Source organism: Orbicella franksi, chromosome 4, assembly GCF_964199315.1.
Source record: "Orbicella franksi chromosome 4, jaOrbFran1.1, whole genome shotgun sequence".
In the NCBI taxonomy this organism is placed as follows: Eukaryota; Metazoa; Cnidaria; class Anthozoa; order Scleractinia; family Merulinidae; genus Orbicella; species Orbicella franksi.
In genome coordinates this window covers 3213201-3231754 of record NC_138148.1, presented here as the reverse complement: position 1 = coordinate 3231754, position 18554 = coordinate 3213201, and the positions used below count along the sequence as shown (strand labels likewise).

The following is an 18554-nucleotide window of genomic DNA, read 5'->3' as shown; positions in this document are numbered from 1 at the left end:
CGATTTCCGCCGCTCTTTTTCGTCCGGTCTACGCTCCTTCCCGAGAGGAGACGGCCGAACGCGTGAGCGGCAAAGCATGTCTTAAATCAGTTGAACGGTTTGACAATTTTTGCAGTTTCTGACACGAAATTCACGCATGATTCAAGAGGGACATTTGTAAACTTCAGCATGCTGCGAAGCCCATAGCTTTGTAAGGGAATCTGGGTGGGGCTATAACTTAGGGCGGTGATATCCGGGGAATGCTTAAAGAAACCTTATGGAAAAGAGCTGGCAAGGATTGGATGTGCAACATTTTTAGCCCCACTACACTACTATTTACTGTCATCGGCTTTAGTAGTACACGGGTTCAAAGGCACGAAGGGCCAACCCTCAAACGTTTTGCCGCGGCACGACTTTTCACAGTCGAAATTAAGAGAGCTCATCTTGACCTTTTTCTCTTTGACGCCTTTTTTTACCACTAGATCTGCCTTTAGTAACCACTTATTGTGGATTTAGGCGAAAATATTAGAAAATCCAGAGCTACGTAGAGACTGCTTTTGTTTTTGTTTTTTTAATTGATTTATCGATACTTGTTCTGTTTTGATTGGTGGCTTTTTGTCTTATCGCCGTTGAAATCCAGCTCAATTAATTTACTGACAGCTACAGTCATGTCAGTAGAGGGCTCCTGCCACAGTACAGTACAGGGAGCGGAAAGAAGACTGTATGTCTGCTGATGCATGGTCATATCTGCTCCGACCAGAATTATTTATAAAATAAATTAAACCAACTCCTTGAAACGATTAGGATTCTCTCGGCTAGGGTAACAAAAGAGGCCTTATTATCATCCTCTGGCATGCAGGTAAAAAGCTCCCCCCCCCCCCACCCCCCCTCCCCGAACCTTTCTGGCAAGGTATTTTTAATTTGCTTCTTTGTTTGTTTTTTGTCCAGGTTTTGAACAATAGGTTTCTGGCGGGCGCGTGTCGGTATGCTAAGTCGTAGTCGGGTTCGGTCGATCGGCCGAAAGAAGAACTTGCAGTCGCCGCGCCCGCAATTGTTATAGTTTGGCTCTGCGGAGTTTTAATGAAACTGGAAAATCCAATATGGCGGACGAAATGGAAGAAACCCCTCTAAATTTATTTTCTCGTTTCGGTAAAGTTTTCGTTTGGAACGCAGACGATGCGCTTAAGATACGTTCAAAATATCGCATAGTCGGCTCTTTGATCGGCTCGTTCCCCCAAAGACCGAGGCAAAATCACTGTTTCTCCTTGCCGCTTCTCCTTTCGGAAGACGAGGCCACACTGTTGCTTCACAAAGGACTGGCAAGAATCTGTAATACGCCGAAAAGTTTCCCTGCTCCGTCAAAGGAGGAAGTTGAAACGTTTAATGAGCTACGTCGTGATAGCGTGGTTAAGCAAATTGAATTGTTTCAAAGAGGACGGGAAGAGAAACGACTGGAATTAGCGAAAGTCATCGAGGAAGGAAGGCGAAGAAAACGAAAGCGCAAAAAAGGTGATAATGCAGGACAGGAAATCCTCGCCGCAAAAAAACTGAAAAGCGAAGAAATAAGCAATAAGAAGGCTGAAGAATGCACGGAGGAACAAGAGATTACTCAGTTAAATGTAAAATGTGATGAAGGCAGCATTGCCACAAAAGGAGATCTGGATACATGCAGCAGAGCTGAAGTTATGGAATATTACCCAGGGACGCCTCCAACTCTAGATTATAAAGAACAGGAAACCAAAGATAGGCTTCAAGATAAAAGTGATATTAATTATGAAGAAACAAAGCCTTTTTCAGAACTGGGAACTTTAATTCACATTCCAACTGTAATGCCTCAAAGATTTCAGTCATTTCCTTCTGTGGGTTGGACATACCCTCAAACAGAAAGTGAAAAGCTACATTATCGTGTATTTTTAGACCTCTGGGAGAAAGGTTATTACTTAACAACTGGTGCCAAATTTGGAGGTGATCTGCTTGCATATCCAGGAGATCCCATGAGGTATCATTCATTTTACATTGTTATAATTATCCCTTGGGGAAAGAAAGTCACTCCATTTGAGATAATCTCAGCTGGAAGACTGGGTGCTACTGTTAAGAAAACAGCTCTTCTTTGCTCGGTGAGTGACACTAATGAAGTTGTGTACACATCTGTGAAGTGGAGTGGAATAAGCTAAATATATGAAATCACAAAGTGTCGATGATGCAGTTCTACATTAAGGCCCTGTTTATGAGGAGGTAGGATAATCCTATTGCTAGGGTTACCCTTGCAAAACGGTTACCCTAGCACTCCCACAATTATTCTTTTTTTCATAGATGTGTTTACAAGGGAGGTAGGGTTACCCAGGCACTAGGGTAACCCTAGCTGAGCACTATGGTTACCCCACCTACCTTGCAAATGTTCTGCTAGAGACAACTCAACTACCCAGGACAACTTTAATTGGGCTCCAAGAATCAAAACATGGTAATAATACTGGCAAAACAAACAAATTGTGACTTCATAAAGATTGTATTCATTCAAAATCCTTTTGGTTATTCTTTGGATGGAACAAATTTCAAATAATGGCTTTTTGTAACAAAATTTTTTGCAATAATGTTTGTTGCTACGGTCACTGCTACTGTCAGGGATTTTGAGTGAGCTTAGAAATAGAAATGATTTCAACGAAACTGAGAAACTATCAAATTCAAGTGAAAAAGGTATGGGCAATAAAGTTATTTTCAGTTATGAATGTTATTTACCAGGTTAACTAAAGCGTGACTGGCCAGAGTTCTCCCAGGTAACAGGGTAACCCTGCCTGAAAATTTTGCTTGTAAATGCGGGTTATCTTTGACCCTCTTGCTAGGGTAACCCTAGCACTAGGGTTACCATTCCTGCTTGTAAATAGGGGCCTAACAGAAAAATATTTTCCCCATCCCTAGTCCAGTTCTGGTCCTTTCCACATTAAAACACATGTAAGGAAGTAGTACTGCGTGAATCACAAAACAGTGGGTGTAATATCAGTTTCCCAAGTGAAATCTGACATGAGCTAGGCAACTGATTACATTAAATGTGTAGACTGCTGATTTTATAAATTCCTCTAAGAATGGTCATATAGTTGGCTCCGTCACACACTTTAAGAAGTGGAAGGCAATCCACAAACAAGTTAGGAGCCAGACATACTATGCTTGATATACCTCTCTTTGTTAATTAGTCAAAATGGAACTGTACATGAATAATGTATGCTCTGAGGTGTGCATAACTGTCATAAGTTTTGCCAAACTAAAGATTTTGATTCAATTTTACAAAGAAAACTATTAACATTATCACAATTACACCATAGGGAAGAATCTGGGTTATAACATGAAGTGTGCATATATATATATATATATATATATATATATATATATATATATATATATATATATATATATATATATATATATATATATATATATAAAACGGTTATAAAATGCCTCAAGCCAACAAAGAATGCCACTGCCTCAGGAGGATCAATGAAGATTCACAGTCCAAGCCTCACCGCAAAAATGAATTTAAAAACGTTTGATAAAGCAAGGACGGACAACTTCTGACGGTAAAAAAAGTTTAAAAGTTAAAAATTTAATAGAAAAACGTTTCGGTCTTAGACCTTCATCAGTTACAAGAGAAAAAGGACGAAAACTAAGTTTAAATACGGTTACAGTGTGGGAGATTACGTAACGAAATGAAAAATACAATATTGTGCTATTAATACATCGTGATTAATACAATACAGGAAGAAAATGCAAAACAAGAAATACAATGCTGTACTATAAATTGCGTCATACAGGGTGATAATTAATAGACCAAACGAAAAGAATACAATACTGTGCATAAATTACATTATAGAGCGTGATAATTGCAGAACTAGGTTAAATTCAACCTAAAAACTAAAAGAGTTAAAATAGATAAAACGGACTCTTGCAATGCGGTAAATATAAAAGAAGAAACCTACGTTTACGCTGGACAAGGTTAATAACAAAATCCCAAATCGAGGCCTTTGGAGCATTAAAGGGTTGACAAACAACAAAATCCCTGGAGGGGCCCTTAAACAATAAGCTGTAGTAAGATCCCAGGCAGGGCCTTTGAGCATACCTAACACCCAAAAAGCTGACAAAATCCAAGGAAGGGCCTTTGAACTGCCTTATGGCGCGAACGCATATTTACACAAGAGAAAGTTAATTATAACAAATTCTGTTTTTGGAGTGAAATTCTTTTCTTTTATTTAAGCCATGGGGAGCCAAAGAGAACAGTTGAGCACTCCAATAAGCCTCTTTCGTAATTAAAAACCTATCGATCTCGTCTGAGTCATTAGGGGCCTGCACCTGATCAATGCATTGGAATTCAAAATCATCCAAGGAGTGTGGAATTTTATTGAAATGTACTGCTACCTCACAAGTGGTTTTGTTTGTGAGCATAGCAGACTTGTGGTTACGAAACCTAACCCGAAAATCGGTGGTAGTTGATCCTATATACTGTAAAAGACATTTCTTGCAGGAAACTAAATAGATCACGTTTTTAGAATCACAAGAAAGCCTTGAATGAATGGTGTATTTTCTGCCCGTTTTAAAACTTAGAAATCATTTAGATTCAACAAAGAAATTTCGACAGAGATCGCATCTATTTCTTTCACATTTAAAGCAGCCATTATTTGGCTGAATTGTTTGTCCCTCATCGGCGGTGTTAAAACGAGATGGTGCTAATAATTCTTTCAGGTTTTTTGTTCTACGAAAAGATGGTATGATAGAGCCTTGAGGGAAAAGTTCTTTCAATTTAGGGTTGGATTGCAAAATCAACAAATGCTTTCTAATTATGCTACTCACATTAGGTAAATTAGGATTAAATGTGAGAACAAATGGAAATAATTTCTTCGATTGTTTTCCGCGTTGCCGTAGTAAATCATTCCTAGAAATGGTGGAGGCTTTGGAGAATTGATCGTCAACTAATTTGGAAGGATAACCCTGATTAACAAGATAACCCTTGTACTCAACTGTTCTCTCGGCAAGGAAAGTTTCTTCAGAGCAATTTCTCTTCAATCTAGTCGCTACTCCAAAAGGAATAGCCTTGAAGACATGCTTGGGATGGCAGCTAGAAGGTGGAAGATATAAATGACTATCTGTAGGTTTAGAATAAACATCAGTTCTAATAAACCCATCCACAAGATGTAAAGTAAGATCAAGTACGTGAAGCTCACGTTCAGAAAAAACTAACTCGAATTTAATAGTAGGGTATAGAGAATTAATGTAATCAGTAAATTGATGTAAGGCATTAAGGCCTTGCTGCCAAAGATCAAAGACATCGTCACAATAACGCCACCACAAGGACGGCTTTATCGGACCAGAAAACTTAGCTTTAAGATCAATTGAATCTAAATGATTTCTAAGTTTTAAAACGGGCAGAAAATACACCATTCATTCAAGGCTTTCTTGTGATTCTAAAAACGTGATCTATTTAGTTTCCTGCAAGAAATGTCTTTTACAGTACATAGGATCAACTACCACCGATTTTCGGGTTAGGTTTCGTAACCACAAGTCTGTTATGCTCACAAACAAAACCACTTGTGAGGTAGCAGTACATTTCAATAAAATTCCACACTCCTTGGATGATTTTGAATTCCAATGCATTGATCAGGTGCAGGCCCCTAATGACTCAGACGAGATCGATAGGTTTTTAATTACGAAAGAGGCTTATTGGAGTGCTCAACTGTTCTCTTTGGCTCCCCATGGCTTAAATAAAAGAAAAGAATTTCACTCCAAAAACAGAATTTGTTATAATTAACTTTCTCTTGTGTAAATATGCGTTCGCGCCATAAGGCAGTTCAAAGGCCCTTCCTTGGATTTTGTCAGCTTTTTGGGTGTTAGGTATGCTCAAAGGCCCTGCCTGGGATCTTATTACAGCTTATTGTTTAAGGGCCCCTCCAGGGATTTTGTTGTTTGTCAACCTTTAATGCTCCAAAGGCCTCGATTTGGGATTTTGTTATTAACCTTGTCCAGCGTAAACGTAGGTTTCTTCTTTTATATTTACCACATTGCAAGAGTCCGTTTTATCTATTTTAACTCTTTTAGTTTTTAGGTTGAATTTAACCTAGTTCTGCAATTATCACGCTCTATAATGTAATTTATGCACAGTATTGTATTCTTTTCGTTTGGTCTATTAATTATCACCCTGTATGACGCAATTTATAGTACAGCATTGTATTTCTCGTTTTGCCTTTTCTTCCTGTATTGTATTAATCACGATGTATTAATAGCACAATATTGTATTTTTCATTTCGTTACGTAATCTCCCACACTGTAACCGGATTTAAACTTAGTTTTCGTCCTTTTTCTCTTGTAACTGATGAAGGTCTAAGACCGAAACGTTTTTCTATTAAATTTTTAACTTTTTAACTTTTTTTACCGTCAGAAGTTGTCCGTCCTTGCTTTATCAAACGTTTTTAAATTCATTTTTGCGGTGAGGCTTGGACTGTGAATCTTCATTGATCCTCCTGAGGCAGTGGCATTCTTTGTTGGCTTGAGGCATTTTATAACCGTTTATATATATATATATATATATATATATATATATATATATATATATATATATATATATATATATATATTTGGTTTTTTTTTGTTTTTGTTTTTGTTTTGGAACTTCTCAGACTAAGCAGATTGCTAATAATTATTAGGCTAAAAGGAGTGCCAATAAGGGTTGGCAATGGTCTGTTGGCTGGAGTGCTAATCAGGCTAACCAGGCTGCTTTTAGGCAGAAAACAGTGACTAATGTAGATACTTGAACTTGAACTAGAAACTCAGCTCCAAGATCCAAACTCTGACACAAGTTTGAGTTCATGAAATGAAAATCTCTGCTCTGTGCATAAACAATCCCTTCTGTAGGGGAAGTATGGATATTTTCTGGAACTACACATTTCAGTATTACCTAATTCAACCTCTTTCCTAAAGCGAGTCTTGGTGTCCATCAAAGAGGAGCTTAGGGCAACTCGGAAATAGGCTGTTCCTTGTTGCCCAGGCTGAGGAGCACATTATTTTAAGAGTAGACATGCTATAGCAGACTTGATACAATCAAACCTCTTTGATATGGACAGATCCAAGGGGCAGATCTGAGTGTCCCTAGTATGGACTGGGGAATGCCGTATTTTAGAGGAAGAGATGACGTGAATTCTGGTTTGGCTGGGATCAAGTGAACTGTCCTTAATATAGAGATGTCTGTAAATGTGCGAGGAGAAGTTTAACTGTATTGTGTGCACTGTTTGAAAAATACATAAGCCTCCTTAAACTCCATAGAATGCATGACTGCTGTTCCAGTGTTGTGAATTGAGATCATTTTAGTTATTAATACTTCCTGCAGAAATCTTGGTTTTACAAAACAGCTTTGCCAAAACTCAAGAAGAATTAAGATTTTAAAAGAACAAATGCATCTAGTAACTTGCAACCAAAAAAAACCTTAAAGGTATGTAATTTTTGCAACCAACCTTAAATTAAACTTAAAATTTAATTTCTTTTTTAACTATGGAACAGAATACTCTTATTGAAGTGATGACTTTGAGTAGTAAATAAATGAGCTTTTGAAGGCTTTTGTTAACATGTCACGTAACTATCACAAGTAAACTCGTAAAACCATGGGACGAGACAATGCGCGCCCAGAGGATTTTTATCACAACACATATCGTGCTTATAACATCCCGAATACCAACAGCAATCTCCACACACCCATGTCCAGCACGTGCAGCTAGGACCACACATGCCTGTACAAGTGTTGTTATGTGGATCACTTGTCAGACTGCTGCAACGCTTATTTCTTTTGCCGAGCTGTTCAGCGGTTTCATCATCTAAGTCATACCCAGCTCTCAGCTCGACTGGAGTCTGAATGTTAGACGTCTTCAGGAGATTGAAACACAGGGCATGAAACGGCTTCAGAATGTCCAGTTGGGTGGAGTTGTTGTTCAGCGCTACGGACACGAGTTCTAGAAGTTGAACTTCCTGAACGTAGTGCAAATCCCGCACAGCTTCTTGGTAGTTTGTTTTTAGCGCCTCAAATTCTGTGGCTGTTTTCTCGGCGGTTTGGGCCGTCACCAGAAACTCACGGATTTCAGTCACCACGCTAAGAATGTCATCGGGAACGTAAATCATTGACGGACCGTATCTGCAAATCAGATAATATGACGTCACGTTGGTTTTGTGTACAGCGCGTGTTTTAGACCTTTAGATCCACGTTTACTGCGGTTTGAGATTAGAAGTTTGCCGTTCGCTGTTGTTAAGTTGATCGATTTAGATTGCCGTTGCAGTAAACTGGAGCGAATAGAAATCATCCTGTCAATGCATTGGAACTTTTCGAAAGTACACCAAAAAAAGAATGAAAGAAAATAGTATGTTTTTCAGCACGCTTAGCTTTCTAAAGAAATAGAGTATCACAAAACACGCATCCACCATAATGGATTTCCACTAAGGATCATCAGTGCCTTTCTACCTCTTTCTACAAACAACAACAAAAGGCTAAGGTAATTGCTTATTTGGCTAAAAATTATAACCAATTTGTAGAAAAAAGGTTACTGTATTCAAAATAACACGCAAACTGCGGTGATAAACATGGCAATAAAACGCATGTTAAAAAACAAAGTTCATCTACTTGACGTTTCGCATGTTTCAACATACATCTTCAGAAGTGACCGTTGGGAATAGAAGTAACACCTAAATTTCAATTTAAAATAAGTAACTAATTAACAATAACAATGACAGAAGCTGAGAAAAATTTGCATATAAACAATGCAAACTAATAAAGATAAAGCTTTTCGCTGCTTACATTATCACTAGTTAGGGCGGGTTTTAATTCCCTTATTAGCAGAGTCTCTTTTATCTTGCTAAATGATAATGTAAGCAGCGAAAAGCTTTATTCGTTTGCATTGTTTATATGCAAATTTTTCTCAGCTTCTGTCATTGTTATTGTTAATTAGTTACTTATTTTAAATTGAAATTTAGGTGTTACTTCTATTCCTAACGGTCACTTCTGAAGATGTATGTTGAAACATACGAAACGTCAAGTAAATGAACTTTGTTTTTTAACTTGCGTTTTATTGCCATGTTTATCACCGCAATTTGCGTGTTATTTCTTATTAAGCTACGATGGCCAAAGAAAAAGAGTATTTACTGTATTCGCTTTCAGTGTTTGTACGTGGCATACAATAAAATTCAAGACAATAAAGCCTGAGGTAAATGACTTGAAAACTCTACGTACCTCTTGGTGTGAAACGCGAGTCGGAATCCTCGAACGTGACGTCTGGCTCTGGTCACGTGACCCCTAGCCATTCGCCGTGTGCGGTAAACGTGGATCTTAAACATATGAGTCTCTAAAACTTGAACTTTGGAACCTGATTTCTTATGTTTGAATTCCTACGTTTTTAGCCTAAATTTCTTGGCTCAGCCATGTCAAGCTACTGAAGAAAAGCGCCTACAAGCTATATTGCAGGGTATTGTTCGAAAGCCACACGGAAAGAACTGAAATAAGCGAAAGATGAAACAGGAAGAGACTTGAACTCACCCGATAAATCCTCGGCCTAAAACGTTGTAGTAGAACATATTTGGACCAAGTTCCATATGAAACACAATTTCTTCTCCTGTCTTCGTAGCTAATTTCATGAAGTCTTTGCCAACATCAAAGCAAATGCTCAAGGTCTGATTGTAGTTGTAACATCCTTTGACTTGCTCCTCTGAGTAGCTCTCCAAACGAAGTCCATGAACTGTAGGTTTACAGTCAGAACGTAACATCAATGAGCACAGAACCGCAGCCGCGACTGAAACGATGGAAATAGCAGCGTTTGAAAGAGCCATCAGAGAAGGCGTAAATTGGTACAGTCTTTTGACTGAAACCCGGTTCAGTTAGATTTCAAGAGTTTCTTTTATGATGATCGCTGATCGTGACCGGCTCGCACTTATCTTTACGACTTCCCGGCTGGGGCTTCAGCTCAGTTCAGCGCTTCCTCGGCTCAGTCCGTGGCTGAAGAAACAAATTCCTTAGTGTATGGCACGTTTTCATTCACAAAATTTGTTTAGCTTGTAATACGGAAAATTGATGATGCAGTCTTTTAGTTACTTAATAATATTGGCTAAGAAATGAATATGTAGAAAATTGGCCCCTTTACCATACCGTGTTCATTGTTCTAAGTTCTGAAGTACACTGATGTTGCACTTAGGGACGTCGTACTTAGGAAGAATTGGAGAAGGTCAGCAGTATTTCCGTAATTGATCAATATTTTACTAGGTAACTTTATACAATAATACTTAAAAATTTTAAAATAGCATTAAAATATTGGTTTTTAAGAGATATCATGCCGAAGAGAAGCATTTTGAACCGGCCCGGAGCGTCACAGATTCAGCAAAACAAAGCACTGAGTCAAAATGAAAATGTGCCGCACGGAGGAAAATTCATTTCCGACGAGGAGAGAATTGAACAGCAAATGGCATGGGATAAAATTAATCATCACCATTTCAATATCGATGATATCACAAGAAACCTGACTCGAAGGGACGAGTCGTGGCAGCACAGATGTATATGCCTGGGGGGTACTCCCAGAAAAATCGGGTGGGGGTGTGCGGCCCGGCTCCCAAAACCCTTACCCCATTTATGACCAAAATCTGCGATTTTTCCCACCCTATTTTTGACCTGACCTAAAATTCGATACCCCATTTATGGCCTGACCCTTAAATCAATACTCTGTTTCAGACCTGCCTTACATAATTATTTCCTTAGTTCAGACTGATGTGCCGTAATTTGAGAAGGGCTTTTTTGTTGATGGTCTTATCGAAAATGATGAAAAAGTAGCTTCTTCTTAAACCGTACCCAATTGTATACTAGAGTGCAAAATCCATACCCTATTTATGACCAAAACGGCTGAAAGCCCATACCATGTGGGGCCGCACATACTTACGTAGCACATATCATCACAGAATACCCCCCTCCCCCCTCCGGGTGTATACGTCAGTCATGCCAGCTTTTACAGGCGAAATTTTACTAAGTCCTGAGAACGAGGTTGTACTTGGCATTCAGTTCAAGAGCTTCGTGATGATTTTTCCTTCAAATGAATGTCAGAGAATCATGTGGACCTTGAAAGATAAAGGTGTTAGTTTCGTTTATAAATGATATTTGATCTCTAGGTCACGGCAATGAGTCGCCACTCCAGACGATCAAACATCGCTCTCATTTATTAGCCAATCAGAATGAGGGGATTCACAATAATAACAAAATATCATTATATCAAGGACCAGTTTTACAGTGTAATATCCACACAATGTCACACAAAACGACAGTTAGTGATGAAGGTAATCATCAACTACCCGGTATTAACCTCTCAGCTCTAAGATTAAATCAATTTAGGAGGTGAATCGTGGTTGTCGCTTCTAAAGTTTGAGTTATAAATGTTTATGTCTCTTCAGAACAAATTTTCAAAATGAAACGCTAGGACTTCCTGAATATCACTCGAATATTCCCCAGTTTTAGCTGGGGCATAGTTAGACTATTTACGCACGTCACGCGTTTAGTTGCTTTTAGACTAATCGCGTTCAAGCGAAAATTTTGGATGGATTTTAAATAAACAATAGCCTCCATTTAGCGCGAAAGTATGCTCGGATATTTGTCCGCGGACATTATCTGCTCCGCTCTCGGAAAACTGTGAGCTTTGAGGAACACATAATACGCAGGACAAATATTCGAGCTCATTTTTGCACTAAATGGAGGCTATTGTGTGTATTATCCTTCAAATATTTTTGCGCAGTTTTGAAAATTGGGGAATAATGGAAAACTCAATCGTTTTAACAAACTAGTAAGGCCTCATAAGATAATCATTTTGACGGCCGAGATCACCCAAACAGAGAAGAAAACATTAAGTTCCAATCAGCTTCAAAACAAAATACTGATATTTGCCCTGGGACATCTCGAACCTTGCAGTCTTCCCGTAGCTTCGCTCTGGATAAGCTGTTCGTTTCTCAGAATACATAACATCCGCTGGCATATTTATATTCACACCAAAAGGAGGTGAGTGTGTGATATTAACCCCGAGGTTTGACTGTGTCGTACATTCAGACCAATCGTGATGGAGACACGGTGCTAAAAGAATCATAAAACACGATATATCAAGAACTGAAATTTCATAGTAGAAAATAAAGTAACCTGATAAAAGAAAAAATGCATGATAAATTTTTGAAGAAGCGAGAATTAAGGCAGATAACCCAACTGAAAGAAATAACCCCATTTACATGCACCCGTCATATCGAACAGCAGAACAAATACTGATGGTACGTCTGCATACATAAAGAGATATTGAATCTTAAAGTCTATCTATCTATCTATTCATTCATTTATTCATTCATTCATTCAATCATTTATTCGATCATTCATTTCTTCAATAATTCATTCATTCATTTAATCATTCATTCATTCATTCATTCAATCAATCATTCATTCATTCATTCATTCATTCATTCATTTATTCATTTATTTATTTATTTATTTATTTATTTATTTATTTATTTATTTATTTATTCAATCATTCATTCATTTAATCAGAACTGTCTTGAAACCCAGAATAGATCATCAACAAGTTCAAGAGAGAAATTTACACAAAAGGAAGTTAAAATAACTATCAATTTGAAAACTACCTGACATTAATTACAAAGCCAGCACACAGAATTAGTCTGACAAGGCTTTGTTAAAGCGACCTTTGGGGAAACTAGCTCATCACTCCAACACTCTCTTGTTTGGTTACTTCACTTTTAATTTCCAATGATCTCGCTAGTACAGTTGTCCCAACGTTCTTCTAAAATTGTTCTTGATTGCTACAATAACTACTTTAACAACTGGGAGTACACTCGTCACGTTCCTTTTTAAGCGACAACCACATTGTCCATCAAATCACTGTCAAACTGTCAATTAGGCTAACGTAAAGTCATGCGCAGTTTGCATGAGGTTCTATTGCGACCGTGCGCAAAGCTTGCCTACTTAGCATATTTTCCTTCAGTTCGAGGTTATCGAGGTTGACTAAAATATTTTCTACCTTGATTTTAACCGACTATTCCTAAGTGGTTGACCAAAATAAGGTAACGTGAGTAATATAAAAGGTACAATCTTGGTTTTTATTGATTAAAAGTTAAGGATAATACTAAGTGTAACTGATACTAACAAAACAATTGCACAATCCCAAATTCGTGGGTTGGCCTTTCTCGAATTCTAAACCCGCCTAGTCCATATTATTAACTGTACGTGCTCTCGAGTTTAAATATATTCAAGGAATCACCACCATATATCAGCGGCAAGGACACGTTTCTTTTCATCTTGTGCGAAGCGTGCTAAGTGTTAGTAAATTTTAATTAAACGACCGTATTTCCATGTCCAAAAAGGACGACGTAAATGAACAAAGTTTAACTGAAAAATAACTCAACAAAATCCTGATAAGTTATAGAATCCAAAATGATTATTTCCAGGGAGAACGTTTCCAAAAACTAGACATCAATTTCATTTCATTATCTCGATTGACGCCAAAAATAAACTAACCATAGCAACGGTAAACACAGCTTAAAATTCCTAGATGATGGTGTTCAATGGAATATGAATAAACTCAAGTTTTCCTTCTAAGGCAAAAACTACATAATAACATAGTATAAGAGGAAAATATAATTTGATCAGTAATGAAATAGAAAATCAAGAACCTATTTTATGCTCTGAAATATCCCACGATTATATTATCCTGCACCAAAAACAAGTTTTCCCTTAGCAATTTAATAACGAATATAAGTAACTTTATAGAATACATTCTGCCTTGCATTTTTATTCTCTAACACCGGACTCTAACACCTTTGGTGAGTAAGGCGCAATAAAGATTTACTATTACTGTTACTAATCAATCAGTCAATCAATCAATCAATCATTCATTCATTCATTCATTCATTATGTTCATTCATTCATGCAACAATATTCATTCATCCATTTATTCTCATGTGGAAAAACCAATTTAAACTAAGTTGCTTTTCAGGTGTCTTTCTAGAGCGCTGCAAACTAAGCTTATGTCATCTCTTATTTGCCCCAATTCCAAAAACTTACCCTCATGCATTTGGGATAACCGCCAAATCTAGAACAACCGAAGTTATAAAAAAATGGCGTGAGACAATAGGTACTGTACCCCCTTTTTTCGCAGCACTTATCGTGCTCGTAACACCCCCGGTTAAAACAGCAATCACCACAAACCCAAAACCAACACGTACATCCTTTACCACACATGCCGAGACAGTCGTTGTTATTGGGGTTGCCTAACAAACTCCGGCATTGTTCATAATAGAGCCGTCGTTTCTTTCTGTTAGCTTGCTCATCATTGGTTTTATCATCTGAGTCATGCGCAGCTCTCAGCTCTGCCGGGGTCTGAATGTCCGAATTCTTCAGGAGATTGAAGCACAGAGCATGAAATCGCTGTAGAATTTGCCAGTGAGTGCTGGAGTTGTAACTTAGTGCGAAGGACAGAAGTTCCAGGAGCTGTGTCTCTGGAACGTAGTGCAGCTCACTTACGGCTTCTTGATAATGGAGCTTCAGCAGCTCGAGTTCTTCGGGTGCTTCTTCATCGTTTTGCTTCATCGCTTGAAACTCACGAAGCACCTGCGGTACTCTAGGAATGTTATCGGGAACATAAATCAGCGATGATCCGTGACTGCAAAAGATTATTGTGAAAACACTTCAGCCTTACTTAAAGTTTACTTTTCTTTACTTTCCTTTTCAGTTGATTTACTTTTAGTAACTAAATCTTCCTTAAATTTTCTCTTAAGCCTGTAGTGGACTTTCAAGCACGTTGGAGGGGGCCCATAACAGAGAGAAGTGGCCTTATTAACTTAAAACGAGACGCTAGCAAGTTGTCAGCTGTCAGTATTGTCTCCCCAACGATCGCGACTGCTATACACAGAGGAATTTGCGTCCAACTCGCGCCATAAAACTACGTCTGTCCTGTCGTTTTTGTAAACAAATAGGAGGGAGGGAAGAGGAATTTATTCCTGAGAGTGGAATTAATACATTTCCAGGTCCAAAAAATAAGAGCAGGACTTCTTTAAGAGGGAGAATAAAGAATTTACGGCATATCAATAATCATGACAAAGAAGCCTTGCAGGGCAAAGCAAGGTCTCATGCGTTTTAAATTCTACTCAGACAATACGTGAGCAGTGCAGTTCAAGTGTAACACGAGTGCAAATTGCACATCGTAATTCTGGATTATGATTGGCTGAAAGAAAATAGGAAATTTTCTAAGCCAATGATATCACATAAAATGATGACGACAATTTTGTGCGAAAACTTTGAAAAACGTTTTCTCGAATGAGACAAAATGGCTTCAAGAAAGATCTTCCGGCCCTTCCTCCACGCGAATTTGTTCATGTTTATGTTAGTAAAAAGTAATTATACGGTTTTTCTCGTTCAATTTGGAATTAATTTGCACTTGTATGTTTTTAAAGAAGCTCACTCGTGCAAATCAATTCCAAACTGAACTCGAAACTGTATGATCACCTATTCTAAATAATTAATTAATTATACGAAAAAGAAGTGGCGGATCGGCCCTAGTGACTTAGAAAAACATTTGACTATAAAAAAAATTGCGACATAACATTTCTTAAAAGCATTCTGATGTTTAATAATCTAAAAAGCTGGATTAAAAATCGACGACGTTTCGACGTTACCGTAACGTCATTATCGTTATCATTATGCGGCCAGTTTTTATAAGCAAGAAATCAGAGCAAGATCTTAAACCTAAAGAAGCCAAGCCGTCAATTTGTCAATCAGCAATGCGTTGTTTATCTCGCCGACACCTTTTTCAGCGTGTTGCTGAACACAAAAATTTGGCAGTCGGCAAACATTTTCGTGAAGCGCACGGTAGGAGTGATCTTTTGAATTAGCCATTTCAAGATTCTGAGAAAGTGCCCAGGCAAATTGGATTGTTAGTGTTTGAAATTCTTTACATCAAGAAATTGAAACGTAATTTGAACGTCTAAACGGACTCCATAAGTGCAAACCTTTTTGTTTTAATTTGACTCATAACTTTTGTAATTATTTTCATCGCGTATTGTTCGTCTTAGTATTTATAGAACCTAGTTTTTTATACATTTTTGACTTGATAATGACGTTACGGTAACGTTGAAACGTCGTCGATTTTTAATCGAGCTTTTTAGTTTTTAGAATGCTTATAAGAAATGCTATGTCGCAATTTTTTTATAGTCAAATTAAGTAATTAATTTACCTTTACTATGATTTTTTTTTAGATATTACTAGTTTTGGCGGTTGGGCGGTTACTTTACCTTCGTAAGCTTTTAATATCCCTGGGCACTCAACTAGAGCTAGTTAAAGCTGTTTTTGTTGCCAAAATGTTTCGTGATTTATCGCCAAGTGTTCTTAACTTTTATAACAAGTTAAAGTTTAAAACTTTCTTTTACTTATGAAATTGTATATTAAAACCTGCTTACGACTTAAGAGTCACTTAACAACGATTTCAAATTGACTTGTTTTGCTTTCGAAGTGCGTCAGAAATTTGAAGCCGTTCCGCTTGAATAAAAATCGTTCCCGAACCCGTCAGACACACAGTAGAGATAAAATAAATATTTTACTAACCTCGTTTTCTCGGTTACGGGATCCTCGTTTTTCCCCTTCGATTTATGAACCACGCGCTTCGCGCTTGGGCCATCATAAATCAATGGGGAAAAAAACTCGGTCCGTAACTTACAGTACAGCCCTTGAACTCGGTTAGTAAGAGGTATGTATTATTAATACTGTTTAAATTTTAGCGGACTTTACAGTAGAATACGGCTTGCTAAATTGGCCAATCACAGCGCGCAAGAAAGAAGATTAATGTATACGTAATTTACCCGATAAATCCTTGGTCTACAACCTGGTAATAGAACATGTTTGGACCAAGTTCCATGTAAAACACGATTTTTTCGCCTGTTGTCTTCAGTAATTTCATGGAGCTTTTGCGAAGGTCAAAGCAAATTCCCAGGGTTTGATTGTAGTTATAGCATCCTTTGACTTGCTTCTCGGAGTAAGTTGTCAAGCGAAGGCCTTGAGGAACTGAAGCTTCTAACTCCGAGCTTGCCATCACAGATAACAGACTCCCTGCGACTAGAAGCATTGCAGAGAGAATGGAACCAGTTGAAAGAGGCATCTTTATCGTTCTGGGGCTGTCTTGACAGTCACTTGAATTGCAGATGGGTCACTTCAGTCACTTTTATACCGATCTCATCGCTCGGTAAAGCTTCCTCATTCTAACATGTGTGATGGCTTACGTTCAGCAATAAAGTCGTTTGTACTGAACATCATTTACTTGGTGTTAATGAACTACGTGATGGCATCATTGTGCGTATTCGTGATTTCCTTCACCGTTGAGGCGACGATAAATTTCAAGTGAATTCCTGTTCTTGTTTTCATCTGGGAGATGTTTTCACGGTGGGATAGACAGGGGTTAGACCCTAATATAGCTGGCGCCAAAAGGTATGGTTTTTTAGCTGTTTTGTTCTGAAACGGGTATAGATTTTGACCGCCGGTTATTTTGGTCTCAAATGGGGCATGTTGCGCAGACCACGTGCACTAAAGTCAGCAATTTGGTATGATTCTTAGAGGAAACTATTTTTATCATGATTGTTATGAAGTGCGATCGTGGCATCGTGAATTTGAACCCCTTCATGTTTACCGGAAGGTTTCTTAGACTCGCACTCCACCACGCATCCCCAACTGAACAATGTTACGGTTAAAACGTGTTTCAGTTCAATAATTCCTTAATTGTTTTTTTAAAAACACCTTAAATTTCTAGCTCATACCAATTTTAAAAGACGAAAACAACTTTCACAATCAACAATAGCGTAACAGACCGTTAGACTGATCCACGTTTAGCGCAAACGTCTGACTGCCGTTTGAGATTCGATGTTTGCCGTTCGCCGTTCGCACGTTAGTCGATTTAGATTAGACTAGATTGGAATGAATGTAAATCATCCTGTCAATGCATTGGAAATTCTTAAAATTAAGCCAATTAAAAAAAAAAATAGGTTTCTTAGCATGTGTAGCTTTCTGAAGAAATGAAGCGTCATAGATATCCACTTAGGATCAGTGCCTTCACGGCTACAAACCACAACAAAAAGACGGGTAATTGCTTATTTGCCTAAAAATTATAACCAATTTGTAGAACTTAAGGGTTACTTTATTCGATTTCTGCATTTGTAAGTTGCATTAAATAAAGTCGAATGCAATAAAGCTTGAGGTGACTGAATTATGTGATTCAAAACGTGAGTCGAAAAACGTGACGTCTGGCCCTGGTCACGCTACCCGACCCCAATTACCAGACTCTAGTTGTTCGGCGCCACGGTAAATGTGCTTTTCAAGCGCTGTTTTCTCAAAACTTTATTTTCGCTGGATGGGGACACTTTGACTAGTTATAACTAAAATTAACATGATTTGTGCGATCTCAGTCAAATTCGGTTCGTTGAAAGATTAACCTATCGTCAACAAAAGCGTGTTGGAATTTGACAATTCTAAAATTTATTTCGTACAAACCCAACAA

At 38.0% G+C, this 18554-nt stretch overlaps 3 protein-coding genes across 3 annotated transcripts; 1 reads left to right on the top strand and 2 right to left on the bottom strand.

The window, feature by feature from the left end:
- The first annotated feature begins 906 nt into the window (after window positions 1–906).
- LOC145484904 (tRNA-splicing endonuclease subunit Sen34-like) lies at window positions 907–3315 on the top strand. The gene has a single exon (XM_081463523.1). It carries the CDS (start codon window positions 1080–1082, stop codon window positions 2151–2153), a length of 1074 nt encoding a protein of 357 aa, XP_081319649.1. The 5' UTR covers window positions 907–1079; the 3' UTR covers window positions 2154–3315.
- Window positions 3316–3396: 81 nt separating this feature from the next.
- On the bottom strand, window positions 3397–10954 carry LOC145485948 (uncharacterized). The gene is made up of 2 exons (XM_081464613.1): window positions 9530–10954; window positions 3397–8137 (listed from the first exon to the last, which is right to left on the bottom strand). Exons 1-2 carry the CDS (start codon window positions 9817–9819, stop codon window positions 7573–7575), a joined length of 855 nt encoding a protein of 284 aa, XP_081320739.1. The 5' UTR covers window positions 9820–10954; the 3' UTR covers window positions 3397–7572.
- A 2986-nt stretch (window positions 10955–13940) lies between these two features.
- On the bottom strand, window positions 13941–17307 carry LOC145484939 (uncharacterized). Its single transcript, XM_081463558.1, has 2 exons — window positions 16870–17307; window positions 13941–14678 (listed from the first exon to the last, which is right to left on the bottom strand). Exons 1-2 carry the CDS (start codon window positions 17163–17165, stop codon window positions 14054–14056), a joined length of 921 nt encoding a protein of 306 aa, XP_081319684.1. The 5' UTR covers window positions 17166–17307; the 3' UTR covers window positions 13941–14053.
- Window positions 17308–18554: the final 1247 nt, after the last annotated feature.

Excerpts from the sequence above, each read along its gene's own strand:
- LOC145484904 (XM_081463523.1), top strand. The coding sequence starts at position 1,080 with ATGGCGGACGAAATGGAAGAAACCCCTCTAAATTTATTTTCTCGTTTC.
- LOC145485948 (XM_081464613.1), bottom strand. The coding sequence starts at position 9,819 with ATGGCTCTTTCAAACGCTGCTATTTCCATCGTTTCAGTCGCGGCTGCG. Across the intron at positions 8,138-9,529 it reads TTAGGCCGAGGATTTATCGG|ATACGGTCCGTCAATGATTT; the intron begins GTGAGTTCAAGT and ends TCTGATTTGCAG.
- LOC145484939 (XM_081463558.1), bottom strand. The coding sequence starts at position 17,165 with ATGCCTCTTTCAACTGGTTCCATTCTCTCTGCAATGCTTCTAGTCGCA. Across the intron at positions 14,679-16,869 it reads GTAGACCAAGGATTTATCGG|TCACGGATCATCGCTGATTT; the intron begins GTAAATTACGTA and ends AATCTTTTGCAG.